The sequence below is a fragment of the Mustela putorius genome, unplaced genomic scaffold (genome assembly GCF_011764305.1).
Source record: "Mustela putorius furo isolate JIRA1106 unplaced genomic scaffold, ASM1176430v1.1 tig00003834_pilon_pilon_pilon, whole genome shotgun sequence".
In the NCBI taxonomy this organism is placed as follows: Eukaryota; Metazoa; Chordata; class Mammalia; order Carnivora; family Mustelidae; genus Mustela; species Mustela putorius.
Genome location: NW_025421987.1, coordinates 125,763,356 through 125,786,394, shown reverse-complemented (window position 1 = coordinate 125,786,394; position 23,039 = coordinate 125,763,356). Strand labels below are relative to the sequence as shown.

Here is a 23,039-nt window from a genome sequence, read left to right as displayed (position 1 = left end):
AGCAGATGACCAGCTTGTCAAATGCGGACACTGCATCTTAAGCATCCTTAGATCTTCAGTATCTAGTGTGGGTCTTTGAGGCAGTTGGGGGGCTGGTAGTTCTTGCAACGCTGGTGCCTGCTCCCCATATTTTGCCCATCTGAAGGAGGTCTTTTATGTCTTAAGCCCTGGCTTTTCCTCAGACCAGAACCTAGGGAGGCTAGAATGGGTCTGGCACGAGTTTCGTTCCTCCCTTTCCTGGGCCTTCTAGAGAACTCAAGTAGCTGTGGATGGCAGCCCACTGCTCATGTGCCCTCTGCTGCTTTGTACTCGTCCCCTGTGCTTCTCCAATCTGCATGTGACCCTTGGCTGAGATTTGTTTTGGAATGTCTCAGAATCCCTTCCTGGTGCAGCTCTGGATTCTAGAAGCGATTCTAGAAGATTCTAGAAATGATGCACCCTCATGGGCAAGGCCGTGGGCTATGCGGGATACCCGGACCTTTACAGCCCCAGAGCCGCCTGGGTCCTTGCTGCGGGGGATGACCTAGCAGAGGAGCTGGGCCAGCGTCACACAGCACCTGGAGGGCTGGCTGAGGGAATGTGGGTGCTGTAACAGAGGCTTCTAGATCACTGCACCCGCTGGTTCCACCCAGTCCCTGTGTATAAGCCGTGGGCTCCCAAGCGTGGTGGCTGCTCACTGAGCTTTACCTCTGGGCCGGGCTCGGGGCTCAGGGCTCTCCGTGCTTTGTCTTCCATAGGCCTCTCAGCGGCCGCCGGAGGTGTGGGGTAGTTCCTCCTACATTTCAGGGATGAGGAGACGGAGTCTGACAGGTGGAAGGTAGTAGACTCCGGGGTTCCATCGGGGCCATCCCCCTGGCTTCGCTGCCTCCCAGAGCCACAGCGATTATGTTCTCTGTTTTGTGCCCTCTTCCTTTTCCTTCTCGATCGAGATTTTGATCCTGGTGATCACCAGGTTCCGGTGGTGGCAGTGGGGGGTGGTTTGGAAATGTGGCCTGTGCTATTCGTGCAGCTCGGGCCTTGGGGACCAGCACTCCACAGCCTGGCACGGCTTCGCTCTCACTCAGTCTTGGCGAGCTCTTGGCCAGGCTGGTAACTCAGTGCTGGGTTGGGTTGCAAAGCACCCGGCTCTTGCTGATTGAGAGAGTGTCCTAAAGCATGGGACACAGCGCCTGGCTCTCGGGCTTTCTTGGCACGCATGTGTTCATCCCACTCTTCCTGGTGGCCGCTGGTGCCCGAGGAGCTGCCACGCGGTATGTGGGCTCTGGATGACTGCATGTGGTTGCCAAGACGGTCATTGGCACACTTGCCTTCCAGTGCCCCAGCTGAACGATAATCCCCTCACCCTTCGCCATGGCTGCTGCTGCTTCTTTTTTTTTTTTTTTTCTTTCTTTCTTGGGTTTTTTTTTTTTTGGTGGGGGGATACTTTTTAAGGTTTGCTTTGCACCTTCTCAGCTCCTTTCTTTTTTTGCTTTCATTTCAAAATGGTTTCCAAGCAGCTACGTGGAAATGAGAAAAGGACTGATGTTTGCCATGAACGCTTCTCTCAAATATTTTTTAAAGGAACACCTGTTGCATCCTCTTGGCATAATTGTGCCTGATCATCCTGGCTGATGATGAATGCCCCTCCCCATCCTCTCCCCCTTCCCAGAAGTGACTTCCTTCTACTTTTCAGGGTGTGTTTTATTGAAAATGAACCTTTCTGCAGGTCGGCCCCTTTGCTCAGGAAGAGCATCTGTCCTTCCAGTCTATGAGAGCCAAGTGTGGCAAATGTGTGTGTATGTGTGGTTAGAGCCAGAAAGCCAGCACATCCACTGGGAGGCGGCAGAAGGATTGTGATGTCAGTTGGCAGCCAACTCAGCATCTCCAAAACGGCAGCAGGGACCAGTCTGCTGTGTGGACATGCTTGTACTTGAACCTGTCAAGGATTAGAGCCATCTCATCCATCAGGTTCCCCCCCTCGCACAGTGGCCTCATCGTACCTACCTCCAAATGGCAAGATAAGGTCCCCTAATTACAGTGGTGGGCCTCAAGGCACAGTTGGTCACCTGGCATAGAAGATCGTACATGTGTGCAGCCTAGCCTTCAGCGGCTGCCCTGCGTCAGGGCCGAGGGGCATCAGGAGTACAGACATCATTCGAAGACATATGTCTGACATCAAGCTCTTTGGCATGACTTCTGACCAGAGGAGAGTGTCTGTCTGTTCAACCGAGAGACTCTCTGCTCAGCGAAGATGGCCTGCTTTTGGAGAATTGGAGACAGGCACAAACGAGACTCTTCTGGGGAAGAAATCCCACCAGTGCTAAGTGTGGGAAGGACAGTAGGTCATTAGCAGCAGCCACTTTACACTCATATGACAAAACTGTATGTCTGTGTGTCCTCGGGGGAAATGATTTTTCTAAGCATGTGATAGTGTCTTGCATTTAATAGTCTGTGATGTAATTGTCTTATTGGGGAATAAGGGACAAAAATGCCGGGTGAATTTGCTGGACTGCAGGCCATCTTTGTACGCCCTGTGCTATGCTGATGCTATTGACTTGGGTATGAAGTGGGCTTGGGTTTTTGAATATGGTTATGCCGGTTTTCCGCACCTTGGACTGTTAGATCATACTTCTTAGGATGTGAACTATTACTAATGTGAACATACACAACGGGGATCAAGGAATGATTGTGATAATTTGGTCAGATATACTAGAAATATTGAGATGAGAAAAATGACTAGAGATAAAAGGGATGAAATACTTGGTTTTGTGGATTCCATAAAGGTCGTCCGCACCAGAAACGCCGTTATCATTAGAACAAAAAAATAAGTTTCAGTAGTTGGTCCCTGCGCACTTGTACCTCTTAGACGTGTAACCCCCCCAGGCTTGTCTTCCAGTATTTACTGTATTTGTCTCCTTTGTCTTCCATTTACCTACTCTCCCAATCTCTCTGCCCTTCTAGCCTCTTGAATGTTTCAACTGGACAGTCCTCTTTTTTCTAGAACCTCTCATTTTCTAGCAAACCACCATCTGTTGACTCTTATTCTCCTGTGGTGCACAAAAGCGTACTTGTGCTGGTGGTCAGTATTGCATGTTATCACGTGTTGTGTGTAGTCGAGGTGAGAGGTAAGGTACCTAGGAGGACAGCCCATTTTCTGGTTGCCCCTTTGCTCTGCTGCTGTACTCGACATTTCTCGCATTTGAAGGTGGACATCTGAGGGTGGTGCTTTGGGTCTTTGACCCCACCTTCTGGCTTTCTGTGACCCTCAGATACTCTTTCTGACATGGCTGGGTTTTCCCCTTTCTCCCATAAAGACGATATCTGGACAGAGCTTGTGGTCTTCTGTGTGGCTCAGTTAACCCCATGTCTCTGTGCCACGGTACCAGTGCGTAGGCGGAGATGCCAGGCTCTCAAAGTGCTGGGCTGCGGTGTGCTTGCTGATGGAGTAGAATTTGATGTTCAATCTCTAGCTGCCTCTATTTTCTGTCCTTGGCTGAGTAGACTTTTAGGATAGCTGCAGATCAATTGAACTCAGTGTGTTTTGTTTTCTGTTGAAGAGATGATCTACTTAGGAAAACCTATTCTAGGACACTTATTTGGATAAAAGATGGCAGTGGGCACCCATCTCAAGCTTCACTAGCGTGGACCCCTCATATCTGCATGTCTGTGACTTAAGGGCTCTAGCATGGCCTTCCTCCCTGTTCAAAAGGAAACGGGCCATGTAGCCACCTAGGCTTCTCTCATAATACCTCAAATCTAAGGGTTCAGACCTTTGAGTTTAGACACTAAGCTATTAGGCATATTAGTTATTCTGTTATTAGTTATTAGTTATTACGAATAAAAAGGACATTAGTAGATCAAATTGCTTATGCCGGCCTCTCCTCTCTCTGAAGGCCAGTGAAGAAAGGAGAGATGGTCTTGAAGAAAGAAGGCTGGGTTGCCTGTGCTTGTCTGAGCAAGGGGGAGTCGGTGCGGGTGCAGGGATGGAACCGGGCCTGTGACAGGGAAACGAATGGGCCTCGAAAATGAAATGTCTAGTTCATGGTTTTTCCTGGAACTGACCCAAACTGTAGTTCAGTTACATGTGTGTATTGAATAAAATGGGTTGGAATTTCCCTCTCGCTTGGAATTTGCATTTGTATTGCAGGATTAAGATTTGTGTTAAAAAGAAGGGGTGGAAGAGAACTTCAGTGTTTCCCCTGCACTGCCGCCGTCCCCCTTGAGAGGACTGTGGAACCCATGGAAACCAAACCCAGTCATCATTTGGCTTCTTGTTCTGGCCCCCAGCCAGTGCCTCACGGATGTGCTCCCCGAGCCAGAGAAGAAGTAGAGGTCTGTGCTTAAAGGCAGGAGCACGTCTGTAAATGCCGGGACTGTCTGGTTAGGCCACATCCCACCCTGAGAGCCCACCTCAGACGATTGGGTGTCTGAGAGGCCCAAGGTCAGCCCAGGGGCACATCTTCTTCCACGAATCCAAGGTGACCATGGGCCTCAGCTCCAGAAAATGCCCAGACGTACAACTTTCACCTCAAATATGAAGGGTAGTGGTAGATATCTTTAGGGGGGTCCATAGTGCCCAGATTCAGAATCCTTGCTCTGGGGCACAAGTCACTGTTGTAGACACGTGGAGGAGTGTCCCTAAGCCTCAGCCTGCCGTGAAGCCATTTCCTGTCCCTCAGATATACTTGTCCTTCCCCCATTTGCTCATAGACATTTTTAGTAGCACCGTAAGCCCTAAGGTGCTCATGGGGTAGAAATATTGACTCGCAATTTTTGTTTTTATTAAAAACCTCGTTTTTTCCAAAGCCTGCCACTCTTTAAAACCTATTCTGATTCTGTTTTGTCTTACAAGTTGGCATTCATTTTTATGGCTGGGCTGGCTCATTTGCAGAGATCTCTGCAAGGTGGGGGAATTGGATGACGCTTCTGGCTTAGTAAGTCATGTGAACTTTCCCAGCATTTCTAAAACCATTTCTCGTTTTCAGTTTTCTTCAGTTTCTTTCTTTCAGTTTTCTTCTGAGATCGAGAAACACTGTCCTGCCACCTTGGAGCACCTGGGGGCAGTGCTCATGGCTTTACAAGAAGTCCCAAGGGACTGGAGGGTGCGAGCATGCAGGGGCCCCCAGGAGCAAAGCAGAGTGCCGCAAGTGGGAGGGTGAGGGTCTGGAAGGGGCGTGTGGGCCTGATTATGGACTATAGATGCCGTGACCTTATCAATGTTTTGGATTTCACAGCAGACCAGCAGAATCTATAAACTCTTGACCTGAAAAGGGAAGTTTCTCTGCCTTTAAAAGGCCAACAAAGCCTTGTTCTTCAAATTCTGAAATTTCTTGCAGCGCCGTTAACAGTGGGTGCTTTGTGGATGCTGACCGAGCTGTATTTACGTTGCCGGCTGACCTCTTTCTCACGGGGTTGTCCAGTTCGATACTCCTGTCTTCCTTCCTCTTGCCCTCATTTTCGACCAACGATGCAGGGTGGCCTCGCCTTTCTGCAAAAGACTGAGTTCCAGTCTTTTAGAACTGGAATTGGGGTTGTCTTCTAAGACATTCACTAACAACGTAATGAATTAAACCACTTTTTTTTTTTTTTAAAGATTTTATAAGAGAGAGAGCATGAGCAGGGGGAGGGGCAGAGGCACAAGGAGAAGCAGATTCCCCGCTGATCAGGGAGCCTGAAAACGCAGGGCTTGATCCCAAGACCCTGAGATCATGTCCTGAGCCAAAGTCAGACATTCAACCCAGCCACCCAGGCACCCACCTCCCTTGTTTTAACCGTGTTTATTCACTTGAGTTTGGGTAGGAGAGGCTTTTGCAAATCATACTGTAAGAAGGAGGGCACGTTCTCAGAAGCTCTGGCAGAGAAGTGCTGTGGATCCTTGATTAAGCTGAGGCAGTTTGCTGAGGATCCAATCCATGACGTGTGTCGGGCTCCTCCTGGCCTTTCTTCCCCTGCTGGGACCTTAGGGCTCCCACAAGCTCTGACCTCCAGTTGCCTTGGAGTGAGCCAGCTTCTGTGGCCCGTGCACCAACCTTCATTCTCTCTGCTCGAGCAGGCGTCTCTGAGAAGCATCACTGACACAGAGGAAATATAATGTTGGGTTGAAGCAGGAGACCTGGGGAGGTTTGTGTGCACACTGATGTGTGTACTTCATATCAGTCACGTGGCAGGATCTTGCAGAAAGACTTCCTGGCCTCCTGAAGAAGCACAAGACAAACTGGGTTTAATTTCCAAGTAAGGCAGAGGGCAGGAGGAAGTGTGGTCTCAGGTGGTCCTGTAAACACATTGCGGCAGGTGAGAAGGTGAACACAGAGAATGGAGATTTGCTGTGTGGACAAATGGGAGATCACATTTTCTGAAGGAAAGATGGTTCTGCTTCATAAAGCTTATGGCCGCCTCACTTGAGCAATTGATTTGTTGAGTCTGCATTCAGTACTCGGTGAGAACAACTAATTTCAAGTAGGAATGATTGTACTCAAGATGGTGGTTTCCCTTCCTGTGGAGACGGTTAAGGACTTGGCATGCCGCAGTCCCCTCTTCCCCCAGTGTGGGTACATGCTGGTAGCTTGATTTGTTTTTGATTATCTTTTTCCTCTCAAAGCAAGAAACCCAGGGCATTGTCCTCTCCTTCCCCAGCTGCCCCGGCCCTGCCTTGAGGGGAAGTCTACTAACACAGAGTACTACCCACCAGCTCACTATAGAGGAAGTGGCAAGAGCAGCACCTTTGCCCTTGGAAGGGACTGGGTCCCAGCTTTCTGACTTCAGTGGTGACTGACTGGCGCTGTAAACTCCCAGTGAAATGAGACCACTGTACACTTCAAAACTGAACTCCGGAGGAGGGAGAAAATAGAGTCAGGAGGGGCAGGTTGGTCCGAAGATGACCCTACTGTTCCTAGCCTTTCAGCCATTCCAGTAGCAGCACTGAGACACAGCAGGTGGGTGTCTAAGAGGTGAAGCTGGAGGAGAGGCAGAGTGGCCTTTGGAGCTCCTCCTTCTCCAACTTCCTAGCAGAGAGCCAGGGCAGCCTGCTCCCCCATCCCCAGAGTCATCTGGTGAGTCTCCTATGGAACAGGATGAGGGCCAGGGGTCCTTGTTATTTCAGTATATTCTGGCAACACAGTTTTCCAATGATGTCAAACAACACACATTACGTCGAGGTTGGAGACGAGGCACACAATGGGGGAAAATGCAACTCTTGGCCCCGGGGAGAGCCTACCCGCCGTGGGATTCACTGAGGACTTCCCAGTGGTCTCTCCAGAACTGGGGTCATTCAGAGGTGATTGAGAATAATTTGAGAAGTATGTCTATGGAAAATGTCTATCTTGATGGGAATTTTTAAAATGCCTATCCCAGGGAAGAAGAGCCCTATATTTTTTTCCACCAAGTATTGGTAAGGAATGGCCAGCATGTGTATGTTAGGCCGGAGTTCTTGATACTGGGGTCTTGGAAAATCCTGTGCTCCGTAATCCCTCTTGTACATTCCGCTCATTAACTTGCCTGCTAACTATGTAATTGGAAAAATCAGAATCAAGCAATTGAATTAATAAACTTGCATGGAGGAAAACAAGGTCTGTTGGCTTGCCTGAGTTACAGCATTATAAAATTTGTGTTTTTCCTTTAATTTTTGTTTTTGTCTCCCTTCCTAAAGTAATGCCAGCTCTGAGGCTTTTTTTTTTTTTTTCACACTTGGTGTAGTGATATTAATTGATGTGAGTAGAAATAGTCTCAGAGTAAATTTTCTCATAACTAAGGTAATTTCAGTCTGTCCCGGGGGTGTCTGACTTTTGCTTAGTAACAGAAAAGTTTGCATTAGATATAAAGTGTTTTTGGGTGGTATATATTAAAAGGAAAATATTATATGAGCATAGTCCAGGTAAGGGAGCTCATACCCATATAGTTTTTTGAAGAGTGGGAAATTTTCTTTTTTGGGGGGGATGTCTGCTAATAGGGGATGATGGAGAAAATGAATGGGCATGCACAACAGCTGAAAGAACTAAAAAAGAACCCCAGTAAGGACCTATACCCCGAAAGAGTCCTGTTCCACCCTGTGGCTAATAGGACTGGCTTACAGAGAAATACTTTGTTTCTCTTCAGTCATTTCTAAGCATATGGGTCCCTACTTCTGCTGGACCAGCTGGTGATTTTTATCGATGATCTTGTTTTAGCCAAACTCGGGCCCTGAACTGGTTTTGTCCGAAGATGAAAAAAGTGACACTGAAGATAAGGAAGAGACAGAATTGGGCGTCATGGAGGATCAACGGAGTATAATTCTTCATCTCATTTCACAGCTCAAACTGGGAATGGATTTGACCAAGGTAGGTTGGCATGTCCCACTGGGTTTGCAGCCCGTGGCTTGGGTTCTGTCTCCCCTCACCTCCCCAAGCCTCTTTTACTCACATTCTCATCACCGTGGTGAGACTGGGGAAGTAGAGTGGGGAAAAAGGCCAAAATGGCATTTGAGCATGGATATTCCAAGGGATAATTAGCAAGGATGTTTTTGTATCAGTGCTTATCCCAGAGCACGAGTGTTGCATTGGACTCTGTCCTAGCATCTAAAGTACAGGAGATGATAGGGAAAATTCAAGATAAGATTTCTTTGTTTCCTGCTGTGTTCTAGAGAAGATTGAAGATGCAGAGACAGATGTGGCATATTGGCCCCAGAGAGAACAACGGGAGGAAGGAAAACGGCGGCACCAGGAGTGAGGCCGCTGTGAGCCTGGCCACAGCCTCCTGCCAACTGGCATTAGCTTTAACGGCTGGTCCCCAAAGGGCAAGCTTGTTGGGAACTCGGATCCCATTACCCACCTGCAAGGAAACAGACCTGTTGTTTGGTAGAAGAGCAACTGACTCTTCCTGGTGCTGTGCTCAGCCAGGATTCTTCCTGGGGGGCAGAACCTGGTGTCCTGACTACGGATGGCAAGTTGTTGGGCCCCTAGAGATCCTCCCTCACCCTGAGCCATGGCTTCGTTCTGGAGGCAAGCAGGGAAAGCAATTCTATATGTAGCTGAAGGGTTGCATGGTGGCATGGGTCGGGGGGCTGGTGCCTACCTGGTTACATTTCTAGCCAGATGCTGAATCCTGATGCCTCCCTGGGAGGGTGCGGCGAGATGGGAGGGAGCAAGCAGGGCCCTAGCCCGGTGCTGGACTCGTAATAGGCGCGACATCACTCTTAACCTTAGGAAGCTGAGCGCTTCCTGTGTGATGAGACTGGTATGGTAGATGGACAGCTACTGGGGAGAGACCGGGGGAGGGTATGCTGGGAAATGGAGGTTCTAGAATCTGAAGGCCAGCCAGAAAATGGTGGGTATGCTTGAGATGGTCCACACCACTGAAGGTACCTCCCCATGGAAACTGCTGTCAGAGAGGTTGGGTTGTTTGGCTGCTCTGATGGGTCTGGATACCACAGGTTCATCTCAGACTGTGCTGGAGGCCAGAGAACCAGGAAGGGGAGGGGAGGGGTGAGTGTGAGATACTCTTTGAAGAGGAAGATGGCAAAATGATGACTGACTGCTTACGGGGGACCAAGGAGTCAGGAGCCTCCAAGAGGACAGAAAAGCCTTTTCTGTGGAATGTTTTCTGCATTTAAATGTGAGCGTCTGATATTCTGGGCGACTGTAGCACTCTAAAGAAAATGGTGGCCCCATGCCTGACCTCAGAAGGTTCCCTGCCTTTGCCGCTCTCAGCTCTGTGCTTGGATCTGCTCACTGTGCCGTGAAGACCTGGTCTGTGTTACCCTGCCTCATTCCCTCCAATTCAGCCTTCTAGCTCTAGAATGGTCCTGTCCTTTTTGCTAGAGGAATCATTTAAATTTTTATTTCTATAGATTTATTTTAAAGATTGATTTACTTATTTTAGGGAGTCAGAGAGAGCATAGGAGGGGAGGGGCTGAGTGTGGAGCCTAATCCAGGTCTTGATCCCACGACCCTGAGATCACAACCCGAGCCAAAATCAAGAGTCAAATATTTAACTGACTGAGCCACCCAGGCGCCCCTAAATGCTTGCTTTTTTAAAAGCCACTTTTTTACTCTTTTGGATTTGTGGACACTTCAGATAGCGCTTGGGTTAAGATCTGGTGGACGGAATGAGGGTAATAATATAGGCTAGTATGATCTAAAACCACATTTCCAAACTCTGGGTCGTGACCCATTTAGTAGGTTGTAAAACCGATGTAGTGGGTCAAAGGATCATTTCTCAAAAATGAAGTAAAACACCATGGAAAATCTCAGCATATACCTCCCATGAAATTTTTATTTCGATTCTGTGGATGCGTGTGTACTAGGTCACAACGTAAAACATATTCTCGTTGTGGATTGTATGAAAAAATATTTGTGAAGCCTTGACATAGAATCAGGAATGATCTAGGAAAGAGAATGTCAGAGACACTGAAATTATCCAGGTCAGATGTGGAGAAACACAATAAAATAACGAGAGGGCTCCATTACAGCGGGTTGAGCATCTCTGAGACCTCACGTTATGGCTCTCTTGTTTTAAAATAAATCCTAGGAGCCATGCCTCTCCTGTTATTATTTTGTTAGGATATAATTGCTTTGCATTTCGGAAGCCCTGGTCTATTCCTAGAAGAGCAACTGTTAGGTTTATCGAATACTCAGCTGGCTGTTTGAAAGGAAAGCTTTTCTAGTCTGAGGTGCACTAACTTACTTACTGGGAAGGAGCTATTATTCGAAAACCAAGGGAAAAGTTGATGAGCTGAAATGCTTGTGACAGGAAGAGGTAAACCTTTGATTGCATTGTGGAAAGGTTGATGACTGTCTCTCTTTGCTCACCACCCCCTTCTCTTTTCTTGGCATTTGCCTATGTCATGACATTGAGCTTGTACCGGCATCTGAGGAGCAGGCACCTGGCTCTTCTTGACTCAGTAATGGATCTCTGGTCACTCTCCATAAAATGAGTACACCGCCCCATCTTTGATTTGGTGGCCAGGATTGACCCATCCACCAGTCACCAGCATGGCTGGGTGTCCCATGTGATGTTGTGCCCAGGTTAATTAGCTGTGGTCCCCAGACTGGGCCAGTCTCCTGGGCGTGTGACCAGTGGAGTCCCACAGCCCCCATCTCAGAGGCAGCCTGTGCTCAATAGAATGTTCTACTGTTGCTCTCTTGAAATTATTTTCTTTTCTTTTTTAGAAACTTTTATTTATTTACCTGAGAGAGAGTGTGAGCACGAGCTGGGCGTGGCGGGGGAGGGGGAGGTTGTGCAGGGGAAGAAGCAGACTCCCTGCTGAGCAGGGAGCCTACTTAGGGCTCCATCCCTGGACCCCGGGATCATGACCCTAACCAAAGGCAGACACTTAATGACTAAGCCATCCCAGGCATCATCTCTTGAAATTCTTAATAACTTTGAGTAAGGGAATTTTCATTTTCATTTTTCACTTTGCCCCCACAAAACATGCAGCTGATTCTCCCACTGAAAGCACCCCTGGCTGCCTCCCCCCCGCCCCCAGCTACACTTCCGCAACCCCAAGTTGCTGGTGACTACCAACTCCATTTCCACAAATTGTGGGTAGCCTAGAAGGGAAAAGGAGAGAGAGAGAAGGAACCACAGAAAGATGGCGGGCCACAGAAGGGCGCTTTGAGGAAGGCTGATGGGCATTAGTGGAAGCAGTGAGAGGGCATTCCTGGCAGAAGGAACAGCATGGGCAAAGCCGGAGAGCATGAGGCAGTGTGACTGGAGTCCAGTGCATGCTGGCGAGGGGCCCGGTTGAACCTGAAGTGGATAGTGGTGTCCAAATCCTGTGCAGCCTCGTGGGCCATGTGAAGGAGGGTGAACTTGATGCTGAGGGCAACAAGAAAGCTTCAGAGAGTTGGACATAGGCGAGAAATACAAGGAGGAGGGACTGTGCTCTGCCTGGCCTCCAGGGAGAGGGACCACAGAATGCTGGGTGGAACCGGAGGTCTGTGACCTCCTTAACCTCCACGTCTGGGATATCAAAGACAGTAATGCGTACATTCACATACTTATGGAGACATGCACATGCCGGGTAGTGTTCTAGACACTGGGAGTGCAGCTGTGAGCAAACATCCAGCATCCCTCCTGGAGCTCGTGGGAGGGAGGAGGCAGACAGGAAGAGAGAGAGAAAACTGCAGCAGAGCAGGGCTCGATGGAGGGAGCTCCTAGGACACGGTAAGGACTTGGGACTGAGTGACGTGGTGGCCACTGGAGAGTTTTGAGCGAAGAAACAGTCTACTTGTGAGGGATTGTTTTGACCCTTGTGGAAGGTGAACGGGGGTGCAGGCGAGTGGGGTGCAGGCAGCGGGGGAGGGGTAGACACAGAGGAAATGAGAGGTGATGGCAGAGTGGTAGGGACAGATTTGGGGTGTCCCCACAGGATTCAGATGTCCTGGTTGCGTATGGTCCGGATGCAGAGCATGTGCGAAAGAGGTGTAGGAATGATTCTGGGATTCTGACCTGAGCCCCTACAGGAATAAAAACTAGAGTTGCCATTTGTCTCCATGACCAATTGCTGAGGAATTAACCACCTCAAAAGTCGTCGCTTCAAATAGCCGTTTTGTTTGTTCTCACTATGTGGGCTGGGCCGGGCTCGACTGGGTGGGCCTGCTGTCTGTCTGGTCCATGGTCCATGGTCATTCGCATGTATCTGGTCAGCTGGCAGGTTGGTGGTGGGCTGGACGTGGCTGAGACAGCTGGGCCTCTGTCTGTCTCTCCATGAAGTCTTAGGATCTCTACCCGTGTGTCCTTCCCGCATGGTCTTTCTGGCTGGGAAGCCAGACATCTTACAGGGTGAACTCGAAGTTCCCAGAAGGACAAGTGTGAAGCAGAGGAACCTTTTTAAAACTTGGGCTCCAGAGTGGCACAGTGTCACTGTCTCTGTACTGATTAAAGCAAGTGTGCTTTGCAGGAGCCGTGGTTCACGTGGTGCCCCTGATGGCCACCGCCCTTGCAGGGTAGGGCAAGACCATGGGAAGAGCAGGCTGGGGGATAGCACGAATTCCTCATGGGTCTCTTAGTTCTGAGATGGGCATCCAAGTAGAGAGGATGTGTAGGAAGTTGGCATAGAAGTCTGAGGGTTCTGAGTGAGGTTCAGGCACAAGGCTGAGAACAAACAAGGAACAGAGGATGTTTGAAGCCAGGAGGTGGGAATGAGTCCTGCTAGGGAGTGAGTGAAGATACAAGGAATGTCCAAGGACTGAGTTCTGTGATGCCCCAATTTGTAGAGGTTGGGGTCATGAGAAGGATCCTGGAAAGAAGGTTGAGAGGGCCAGCTAGGAAGGTAGGACAGAAACCAGAGAAGTGTGAGTTCACAGAGCCATGGGAAGGGGATGCTTCCAGGAAGAGAAGAGCCGTCGGCTGTGTGGAACTGCTGCGGGGTGTCCAGAAAGACTGGCCCTGGAAACAGACCATCGCTTTTGTTTTTGTCAGGGTTTGATGGGGTGGCTTTAAGGGAGATTAAGAGAACAGTGATGGCGGAGAGGAAGGATGACTGTCTCAAGAGTTTTGAATATAGTAAAAGGGGAGCAGAAAGTTGGGTGGAAGCCAGAGGTGGACCTGGCCTTGGGAGGCTTCATTTCTGAAGGTGTCTCGGTGCTGGTGGGAATAGAGAGGAGAGGGGTGGTGGCTGCAGGAACCTGAGTAGGAGTTGGGCAGGGGATCCAGAGCATGGGCAGAGGGTCCCCCTTGGACAGGACAGTGCAGCCATTGCCTCTGGGGAGCAAGCAGAGCCAGGGTGAAGCAGCTGGCCCTGAGCCAGACTGTCAGGGCTGAGCCTGAGTTCCCTAACCCGAGTGCCTCAGTTTCCTTACTGTGACCCCGGGACAGCTGTACTTTCCGTGGGGCTGCTCTGTGCACATGTGTACCCGACGTGCGAAGGCATCAGTGGGGTGCCTGGTGAGTGCCGCAGGGGAGCTGGCTCTGTGACGATCGTCGGCACACTTAGTGCACTGCTTCACTTATCCCAGGGACCACAGAAGCAGGGGGGTCGTGTGATACGAGGGAGGGTTGTAAGAGATTTGAGGAGGCCAAACACGGCAGCAAGGAAAGGAGTGATGGTCTCAGGGCAACTTAGAAGGTAGGAGGAAGGCCATACCCTCCCACAGGGGCACTTAAGTTTGCTCTAGGTCACAGACGTAAAGTGAGACCCATCTGCGTGTTGTCTCGTCCCCTCCAGGGAGGCGGAGCTGCAGGTTGAGGCATAGAGAATGAGAGGAGCTGGATTATGGCAGAGTTGAGCTTCTGGGGGAGAAAGTGGCAGAGCCTGGGGGTTGGGGCAGGGATCAGAGGGGCTAAGTGTAAGGCGGGGCCGTGGACTCCATGCCCACATGGCAGGAAACGAGGTGGGGGACAGAACAGGGTCGTCGGTCTGTTGGTCTTGGTGGGGCTGGGATGAGGTGGAGTGAAGTGGGACATCTGGAGTAATGGGTGGAGAGTGGCACGCTGGGAACTGAGGTGGAGGAGGGTCACAGTTGTGGGTAGCAAGGTGACCCACCTGGACTCCTCTGTGGGGGGAGGAGTTAGCCAAAACTCCCAATTTTATGGGATCAGGTGAGAGGGAGATCTTCTAGAACAGTGTATTTCGTGTTGTTCCGGATGGCCCAGCTGAGTCCATAGAGTAGGTGGGAGTCTGGGGGATAGAGATTGTGGTTAAAACTCGTGCAAGGCAAAGGGAAGGAGGATTGGGCTCTCCTCAGGTGAGGAGGTCCCTCTCCTGAAGGTACACAGTGCCTACCCCATTCTTACCTGAAACTGGGTTCCCCTCTTAGTGTCAAGCCAAGAGACATGATCAAGCCAAAGACTAGGAGAAAGAAGGATTTTACTTGCCACAAGAAAAGGAGAACACCAGGGATGTTTCCCAAAGCAGTGTCTCCCTGAACAACGAACCTGGGGCAGTTGTAAGCCAAGGGTGCATACAGAGTGCACACTGGTGAAGACAGCATGGAATTGGGGCAGAAGTCATCTTAAGGTGACAGAGCTTAGGTCAAAGTCAGGAGGGCGGCAAGGGTCAGCATCACCAAATCTCCGTCTCCTCTCGGGCCAGTGTCTGAGTGCCCAGGGGACTTTAGAGCCCACAAAGATGACTCAAGAATGTGTACCCAGTCCAGGGAACTTTAGAGCCCACAAAGATTATTCAAGTCCACTTTTACCTCTGAATCCACCCTTGGAGTTTTACCACAGATTTATTGTCTACAGTAAGGCTATCTCCTGGTCTGAGAGGGGCAGGTCCTACCTTCTTTCACTAGGTAGTGGGAGGTGAGGGGGTGCACCTCAAATGACCTTTCTAATGTCAAGAAAGCTAGGTCTTCCTCTTTCTTTTCCCAGGGACCCCTAACACTTTCTGCTTCCACCAGTAATTATGACAGACAAGATTCTCTCTTTGTGAGAGAGGCTGGCTGAGATAATTCACAAATTTCTATGATCCGAAAGAATCACTTGAACTGCTGCAGTAGCACCATTTGTAAAACCAGGTGGAGATCTCGTGGGATCTGACCCCACAGATCCCACCACGCAAACAGCCATGTCCTCACCGGCGGGCTTGGGGAAGAGAACGCTGTCCTTGCTCGTGTACTCTTTTTTTTTTTTAAAGATTTTTATTATTATTTATTTATTTATTTGACAGAGAGAGATCACAAGTAGGCAGAGAGGCAGGCAGAGAGAGAGGAAGGGAAACAGGCTCCCTGCCGAGCAGAGAGCCCGATGCGGGACTCGATCCCAGGACCCTGAGATCATGACCTGAGCTGAAGGCAGCGGCTTAACCCACTGAGCCACCTAGGTGTCCCTGCCCGTGTACTCTTGACTGGCTGCGCAACTTTCCACAAAGTTGCTACACAGTCTTGGATGTACTCAGCTACTAGTGTGATCGGACATGTGTGTCTCTGCGGCTTCTCGATCCTAGCAGGAGGGAGCAGACATCTTGGGCATACAGGTTCTCTCCTTTGATGGTTTTAGTAGGCTAAATTTCCAGGTTTAGTCATGGTATGCCAAATATCAGTGTTGCTATACTTCAGCTCCTCCTTCCAATGGGGAAGTTTTTAGGAGGAGGGTCAGAAGAGCCAGGGTTTGCCCTGGAAATGAAGCCCCACTGGTGTAGCTATGGATTTACAGTGTCCTATTCCCTGCAAGTATTGTGTTCAGTAACCTTCCCGATGCCTTTGGCTCTTCTCTCCAAATCTTGTTTTGTTTTAAAGATTTCATTTATTTATTAGAGAGCGAGCGAGCGAGCGAGCGAGAGAATGAGTGGGGGGAGGGGCAGAAGGAGAGGGAGAAGCAGACCCCTCAATGAGCAGGAAGCCCAATGTTAGGCTTTATCTTGGGACTCTGGGAGCTGGCATTTTAAGGAAAGCCAGGTGAGTGTTCTGTGGGCTAAGAAACCTTTGGCATGTGAATTATCTACCCTTTATTTTGTAAGGTTGGAGTTTCGCGTTCTTTCCCTGGCTCTCTTAAAGGACTATAGAGATCTGTCTCGGTGGGTGGTCTCAGCCTCTCTGTGCCGGCTCCTTGGCACTGGGTGGGTCCGCCAGGCTCAGGACAGTTACATAGATGATTCTCAAGGTTCTTTTTTTTTTTTTTTAAAGATTTTATTTATTTATTTGACAGACAGAGATCACAAGTAGGCAGAGAGGCAGGCAGAGAGAGAGAGAGAGAGAGAGGGAAGCAGGCTTCCTGCGGAGCAGAGAGCCGGATGCGGGGCTCGATCCCAGGACCCTGAGATCATGACCCGAGCCGAAGGCAGCAGCCCAAACCACTGAGCCACCCAGGCGCCCCGATTCTCAAGGTTCTTGAATGAACGGATGTTTCTTTGGAGAAAACTGCACCTGCTCTTGGCCTTTCTTTGCAGAAGCCTGCTGCGTTCCCTGTTCGGGGGAAGAGACTCTTGCGACTTTCTCTTTGGACCCTCTGACTCTCTCAGCGATTGATTATTTTGAAGTTCTAAGAGTCCAACGTGGAGATTAGTTGCTTCTAGATTGACACAACTTTAAATGTAATTAATTGTTCTCTGAGTCCCAAATGCAGATCTTTTTTATTCCCCCTCTTTCCCCAAAGTAGTTCATTGTCTTAATTATGTTAATGGGAGAAAAGGCAGCCCTTATTGATGGCTCGATAAATTCTCCAGTAGGAATCCCAGCCATTTGGATGCTGTCGGTCTGCACAGCTGGGCCATCACTCACATCTCCATTGCAGGCAGATAGCCCAATTAGCACCCGCCACTTCTTGGCTCTGTATCTCCAGTGTCCACTGCCCAAGGAACAGATGATGAAGTGACTTATTTACAAAGGCATGCACACACACACACACACCCATAAGACAGGGAAATCGTATGAGAGAGAGAAATCTGCTTTAGAGAAAAGCATCTTATCATGCTTAAAATGTTCAGGGTGCTGTTTTTTTTGTGTGTGTGTTTTTTAAGATTTTATTTATTTATTTGACAGACAAGCAGGCAGAGAGGCAGGCAGAGAGAGAGAGAGAGAGAGAGAGAGAGAGAGAGGAGGAAGCAGGCTCCCTGCTGAGCAGAGAGCCCGATGTGGGGCCTGATTCCAGAGATCATGACCTGAGCCTAAGGCCACCCAGGCGCCCCAGTGTGCTGGTTTTAAAGTACCAGAAACACCAACCTGACAGACCGACAAGGGGTGAAAGAAGAGATTGTCCTTCCACTGCCAATCCATCCTCCTCCGTCTCTCTGGGTATTCTACCTTTTCCAACTCTGACAAGGCAGTTGACAAGGCAATGACAGTATCATTTTCAAGTGTAGAATATATATCCAAGGGGGTTGGCCTTGCTGGTGGCTGTGAGACCACATTCCCTGGGTCTGCCATCTGGGGAGGGCTGGCTTTGGAAATTGGTAAGTTCTCAGATATCACCTGAGCTGAAGGCAGCCACTTAACTGACTGAGCCCTCCAGAAGTACCCCCCACTCTTGTGATGCTGTCTACTACAACAAGCATTGTGGATGCCATGCCAGGGTGGAGATGTTTGGGGTGTGGTGAAGATCTGAAAGAGGGAGTTGCTGGTTTAGTCTTGGAAGCAGGACCCCTCAGAAAAAGCTTCACAGAAGAGGATACCCTTGAGAGGAATAGCTGGTCATCGTTTGGACAAGGCAGGAGGAGGCTGAAAAGAGGAAAACAGGATTTGAGTGTGTGTGTGTATGTGTGTGTGTGTGTAGGGAGGGGTGTGTAAGGGGAGGGCTGGAGGTGGAAAGTGAGGGATAATGTCCCAGTAGAGGGAGGGGGGAGGGGGCAGGCTGGACTTCATTTATCTCTTGTAGAGATTCTAGAGAGATGGGCCTGGCTGTGGTGTGGAGAAGAAATCCAGGCGGGTCTGACAGGAGGGAGGCCAGTTGGGAAGCCATAGCCACACTTTTCCCGATGGGGGCGCCGTGCTTGTCTTTCTTCATTGCTGATGGTCTCCCTCCCCGTGGTAATCAGTAATTTTTGGATAGGTGAATTGCCTAGTCATTCCAGGAGGAGTAGAATAGGCCAGAAGGTGTAGGGTTCATGGGTCCCTCTTTCCTGTGGGCCACTTCTTGCTTCCCACTTATTTATTTATTTTTTAAGATTTGTTCATTTATTTTAGAGCATGGGCACAGGCAATTGGAGGAGGAGAGGAACAGAGGCAGAGGGAGAAACAGAGTCCCCACGGAGTGCAGAGCCCAGTGAGGGGGCTCGATTCCAGGACCCTGAGATCATGACCTGAGCAGAAATCAAGAGTTGGCCGCATAACCGACTGAGCCACTCAGGCACCCCCTGCCTCTGACTAATTAATCAGTGACAGTAGGTGAGGTGGCCCAGCTGTCCCAGTTGTTCTGTCCAGTGAACTCTTACCTCCCTAGTCCACTGAGGGAAAGAAAATGCTGCCATTGGCCAGAAGAAGATACTTGTGCCATATCAGGGGTAATGGGAAGAATTTGGGTGGCAGTTGGGAACCCCAAGGTTCCTGTGTGGTGCCTTCCCTCACCTCTCCTCGTCTCTGTCCCCTCACCTGTGAATCTGGAGCATTGGACTCCATCACCCTGAGGGTCCCTTTCTGTTCTGGTGCTCAGTGATTTGGGGTGCCAAGTGGAGTTCTTTTTTTTTTTTTTTTAATTTTTTATTTTTTATAAACATATATTTTTATCCCCAGGGGTACAGGTCTGTGAATCACCAGGTTTACACACTTCACGGCACTCACCAAATCACATACCCTCCCCATTGTCCATAATCCCACCCCCTTCTCCCAAACCCCCTCCCCCCGGCAACCCTCAGTTTGTTTTGTGAGATTAAGAGTCACTTATGGTTTGTCTCCCTCCCAATCCCATCTTGTTTCATTGACTCTTCTTCTACCCAAGTGGAGTTCTTTTGCCTTGTTGTTTTGTTTTAATCCTTCAGCTTCTGAGTTCAGAAATACTAGTGGGGGGAACCGTCTTATGTTCTTGCCCTTTTCAAAGGTCTGTACTGAGAGGGTAATAACGCTAGCCAGTTCTTTCCTCATAATTTCGTTCTCGAGTACACACTTGACAATGGTCCTCGTCCAGAGCTGGGATTGTTGCTGGAGAAGCCCCAGTCTGCAGGGGCAGAGAAGGATGCAAGCCAAGGCCATGGAGCCCCCTTCATGGCAATTGAGTCCCTCAGGGCTGACCATCCTCCCTGGAATTCTGCCCTTTCTCTCCCGGGTTCCCTCATGATCACAGGGTCCTGCCGGGGAAGGGAGGGGACAGGAAATGGGGTGGTTTGGGGAAGGCCTGGAGATGGAGACATTTGTGTCGTCTTTTCCATTTTAGATGGAAGTGTTTAGATTGGAGGTGTTTGTTCCCAAGGCTTGTTAAATCCAAAGTCCCTGCGCAGCCTGTCCGTCCACTTACCAGAAGGTTCTGTATTAAGGGCCAGCCCACTTCTCTGTAACCTCTGCTTATTTCTTCTGGCCCAGCCCTGCTGAGCAGGCTTCATGCACAGTCCCTCTCCTCTGTGGCAGCTCTCTGGACATTTGCTGGTTCGCTAACTGGCCTTCCCTCCCAGAGACCTGGGTCAGGGGCTCTTCCTCACTCCTGCTCTGCTCTGACCATGTCGGGATTTGTATGCTAACAGATCTTCTAACAGAGATCTCCAAATAGACCCTCTCAGTGGTGGTGGTGGTCGACCTGGACCCCCTCTTGATGCGGCACCCGCAAACCCCCAGTGTCCGTGTTCGTGGGGACACACTGAGCAACCCCCTTGGTTGTGTCTGATGTCAGAAAGGAAAGTACAGAGTCCTTCCGAGCTCTTCTCTTCACATCTCTAAGTAACGAGGAGTAAAAGAGGGTTTTGTGCGAGGGCAGAGAGTGGTGGAGCGGGAGGCAGACACCGCCATTTGAGTCCCGGCTGAGCAGGAGCCGCTCCGAACCGTCTCGACCGTGAAATCGGGTTGGCTTTATGCTACCCCTGCAGCCACGTCTCCAACCTTGTTTTCTTGGACATAGTTTCCCCTGATGTTTGTCTAGGAGTCCAAAGAAACCATGCTCTGGCTGAAGCCACATTGGGTTTGCTAGGTGGAGGTTGCAGCCTCCCGTGTAATCACAGCATCTCCTGTTTTTGTCTCCTTGCCAACACAGGTGGTGCTTCCCACGTTCATCCTGGAGAAGCGATCCCTGCTGGAGATGTATGCAGACTTTATGGCTCATCCGGACCTGCTGCTGGCCATCACCGCCGGGGCCACACCAGAGGAGAGAGTCATTTGCTTCGTGGAATATTATCTCACGGCCTTCCATGAGGGCCGCAAGGGGGCCCTGGCCAAGAAGCCCTACAACCCCATTATCGGTGAGACGTTTCACTGCTCCTGGGAGGTTCCCAAAGACAGGGTCAAGCCAAAGAGGACTGCCCCCCATTCTCCTGCTGGCCATGAACAGCTGACAGCTGAGGACCCTTCCAAAAGCTACAAACTGAGGTTTGTGGCCGAGCAGGTGTCCCATCATCCCCCCATCTCCTGCTTCTACTGTGAGTGCAAGGAAAAGAGACTGTGCGTCAACACTCATGTATGGACCAAAAGCAAGTTCATGGGCATGTCCGTGGGGGTCTCCATGATAGGGGAAGGTAAGCCATGTCATACGTTTGATGGAACTTGGCTCTTACACGGTGATGTTTGCACAGCTGATAGATGATGGATGCCTGTGTGTGTGGAGTTTTGTTTTTATTTTGTTTTGGCATTGGGGGGTGGCTCGGTGGTAAAGAGGGACAGATTTTGTTATTTTGGGATGAGGCCCTGGTAATTTCTCAGTGGGGCTCAGGTTGTGGGCGAGGTGGGATACACTTAGGTCATTGACACACTATATGTGTTATGCGGCCCACCTTATGTACTATTTTTATTTTCAGCTTTGCATGAATTTTTTTTTAAAGATTTTATTTATTTGACAGAGAGAGACACAGCAAGAGAGGGAACACAAGCAGGGGGAGTGGGAGAGGGAGAAGCAGGCCTCCCGCTGAGCAGGGAGCCCCATGCAGGTCTCGATCCCAGGATCATGACCTGAGCTGAAGGCAGACGCTTAACGACTGAGCCACCCAGGTGTCCCTCAGCTTTGCATGAATGTTAAGAATTGGCTCCAAATCTGTGAAGACACATTTTTGTTCATTCTCTCCGGTGTTCTGGCTCACAGGAAGAATAACAATGCTGCGTATTCCGAATCTCCTGGTAAACATTCCCAAGGCAAATCTCTGGTTTCTGCTAGAGATTTCTGAAGCAAGAACAATGTAATCACACCCTGTGTGGCTCTTGCATTCTTATTTTAGCAAATAGCTGTGAATGAAGTTTACTCATTGTTGGAAGAAACCTGTAAGAGTCCTTGTCACACTGAGGCGTCTGTGTTCGTGGTTCTCCAACTTCTCTGAGTCACGGATTCCTTTGAGGTTTTGAGACTATGGATTCTCTTCTCGGGGAAAGGAAAAAACCCAATGCAAAATTGAGTCTTCAGTTTCGGGGAGTACACGACTCCTTGGAAGTCCACGACTCCTTGGAAGTCCTTCTGAAAGCCCATGAGATGAGAACACCTCTCGTTCACTGAGGGCATTTTTATTGAGTACCTACTAGATGCCAGACATTGTGTTAGGAGATAAGGATTCTTGTAGAAACAAACTAGAACCCCCCCCCCGCAATCTCTGTCCTCATTCAACTTCCATTCTACTTCTGTTTTCCTGGTAAATAAAATTATGTAGGTTGTGTGGGAAGGTGTGAGGTCCTGTGCAGAAAAATAAAGCAGGGGAGGGACTGGGGAGCAGTGGAGCTGGGGCAGGGGAGCCTCAAGATGGGATGCGCTGGTGGCTGGGAAGGCCTTTGATTTTGAAACAAAAATCTGGGTGCAGGAGATTCCGATCTCATCCTGTTTTGTTTTGTTCCTTATGCTAAGTCTCCCACATAATGAATTACTTGGGGGTGAAATGTGGGTTTGGGGGAGGAGGTGGGGTGCAGAGTCCACTCACACCTTCGGGTCCACTCACCGCCCAAGTGCGTCGATGGCACCTTCCCGGGAGACCTGTTTCAAGTGTGTTTACTCCCTTAGCTCTAACGGGGTGGTTCAGATAGCTTACTGGTTCATTTGTGAAACGAAAAGTGCCGTTTTTGGTGGCAGGCACACCGCAGGGACTGGGACAAGACAGAAGGCCCTGCTCTCAGCTGACGACCGAGGCGTGAGTCACAGAAAACAAGGCACCTGTAGGAAACGTGCCGTGTGACTGGCACTGAACCGACAAAGCAGGACGGGGTGATAGGGAGTGGGGTGCCCAGCAAGGGGGTGCTGCCTCTGTTCATAGGACAGAACTCCACAAGAATGTAGCCTTTTTTTTTTTTTTTAATTTTATTTTACAAAGCAAGAGAGAGCCCAAGTAGGGAGAGAGGGAAGAGGGAGAGGCAGGCTTCCTGCCCAGCAGGGAGCCTGATTCCGGGCTGGATCCCAGGACCCTGTGGGATATGACTTGAGCTAAAGGCAGACACTTAATGACTGAGCCCCCCAGGTTCCTCCAGAAGGCAGCCTTTGAGCAAACGCTTGCCGGGGGTGAGAGAGGAGCTGTGTGGACACTGGAGGAAGGCTGCTCCTGGCCAAGAGAGCAGGAGGCTCGGGGGCCCTAGGCGAGCATGTGAGATGGGCTGTTCTGGGAA

At 49.9% G+C, this 23,039-nt stretch overlaps 1 protein-coding gene across 4 annotated transcripts in view; it reads left to right on the top strand.

Moving 5' to 3' along the window:
* The window catches only part of OSBPL10 (oxysterol binding protein like 10), a 318,653-nt gene that overhangs the window by 267,214 nt on the left and 28,400 nt on the right, over nt 1–23,039 (top strand). For all 4 annotated transcript variants that reach the window (XM_045089004.1, XM_045089002.1, XM_045089005.1 and 1 more), the window contains 2 exons: nt 8,142–8,291; nt 20,506–20,983. In XM_045089004.1, the coding sequence (XP_044944939.1) occupies nt 8,142–8,291; nt 20,506–20,983 (628 nt within the window). The remainder of the gene's footprint in view (nt 1–8,141; nt 8,292–20,505; nt 20,984–23,039) is intronic.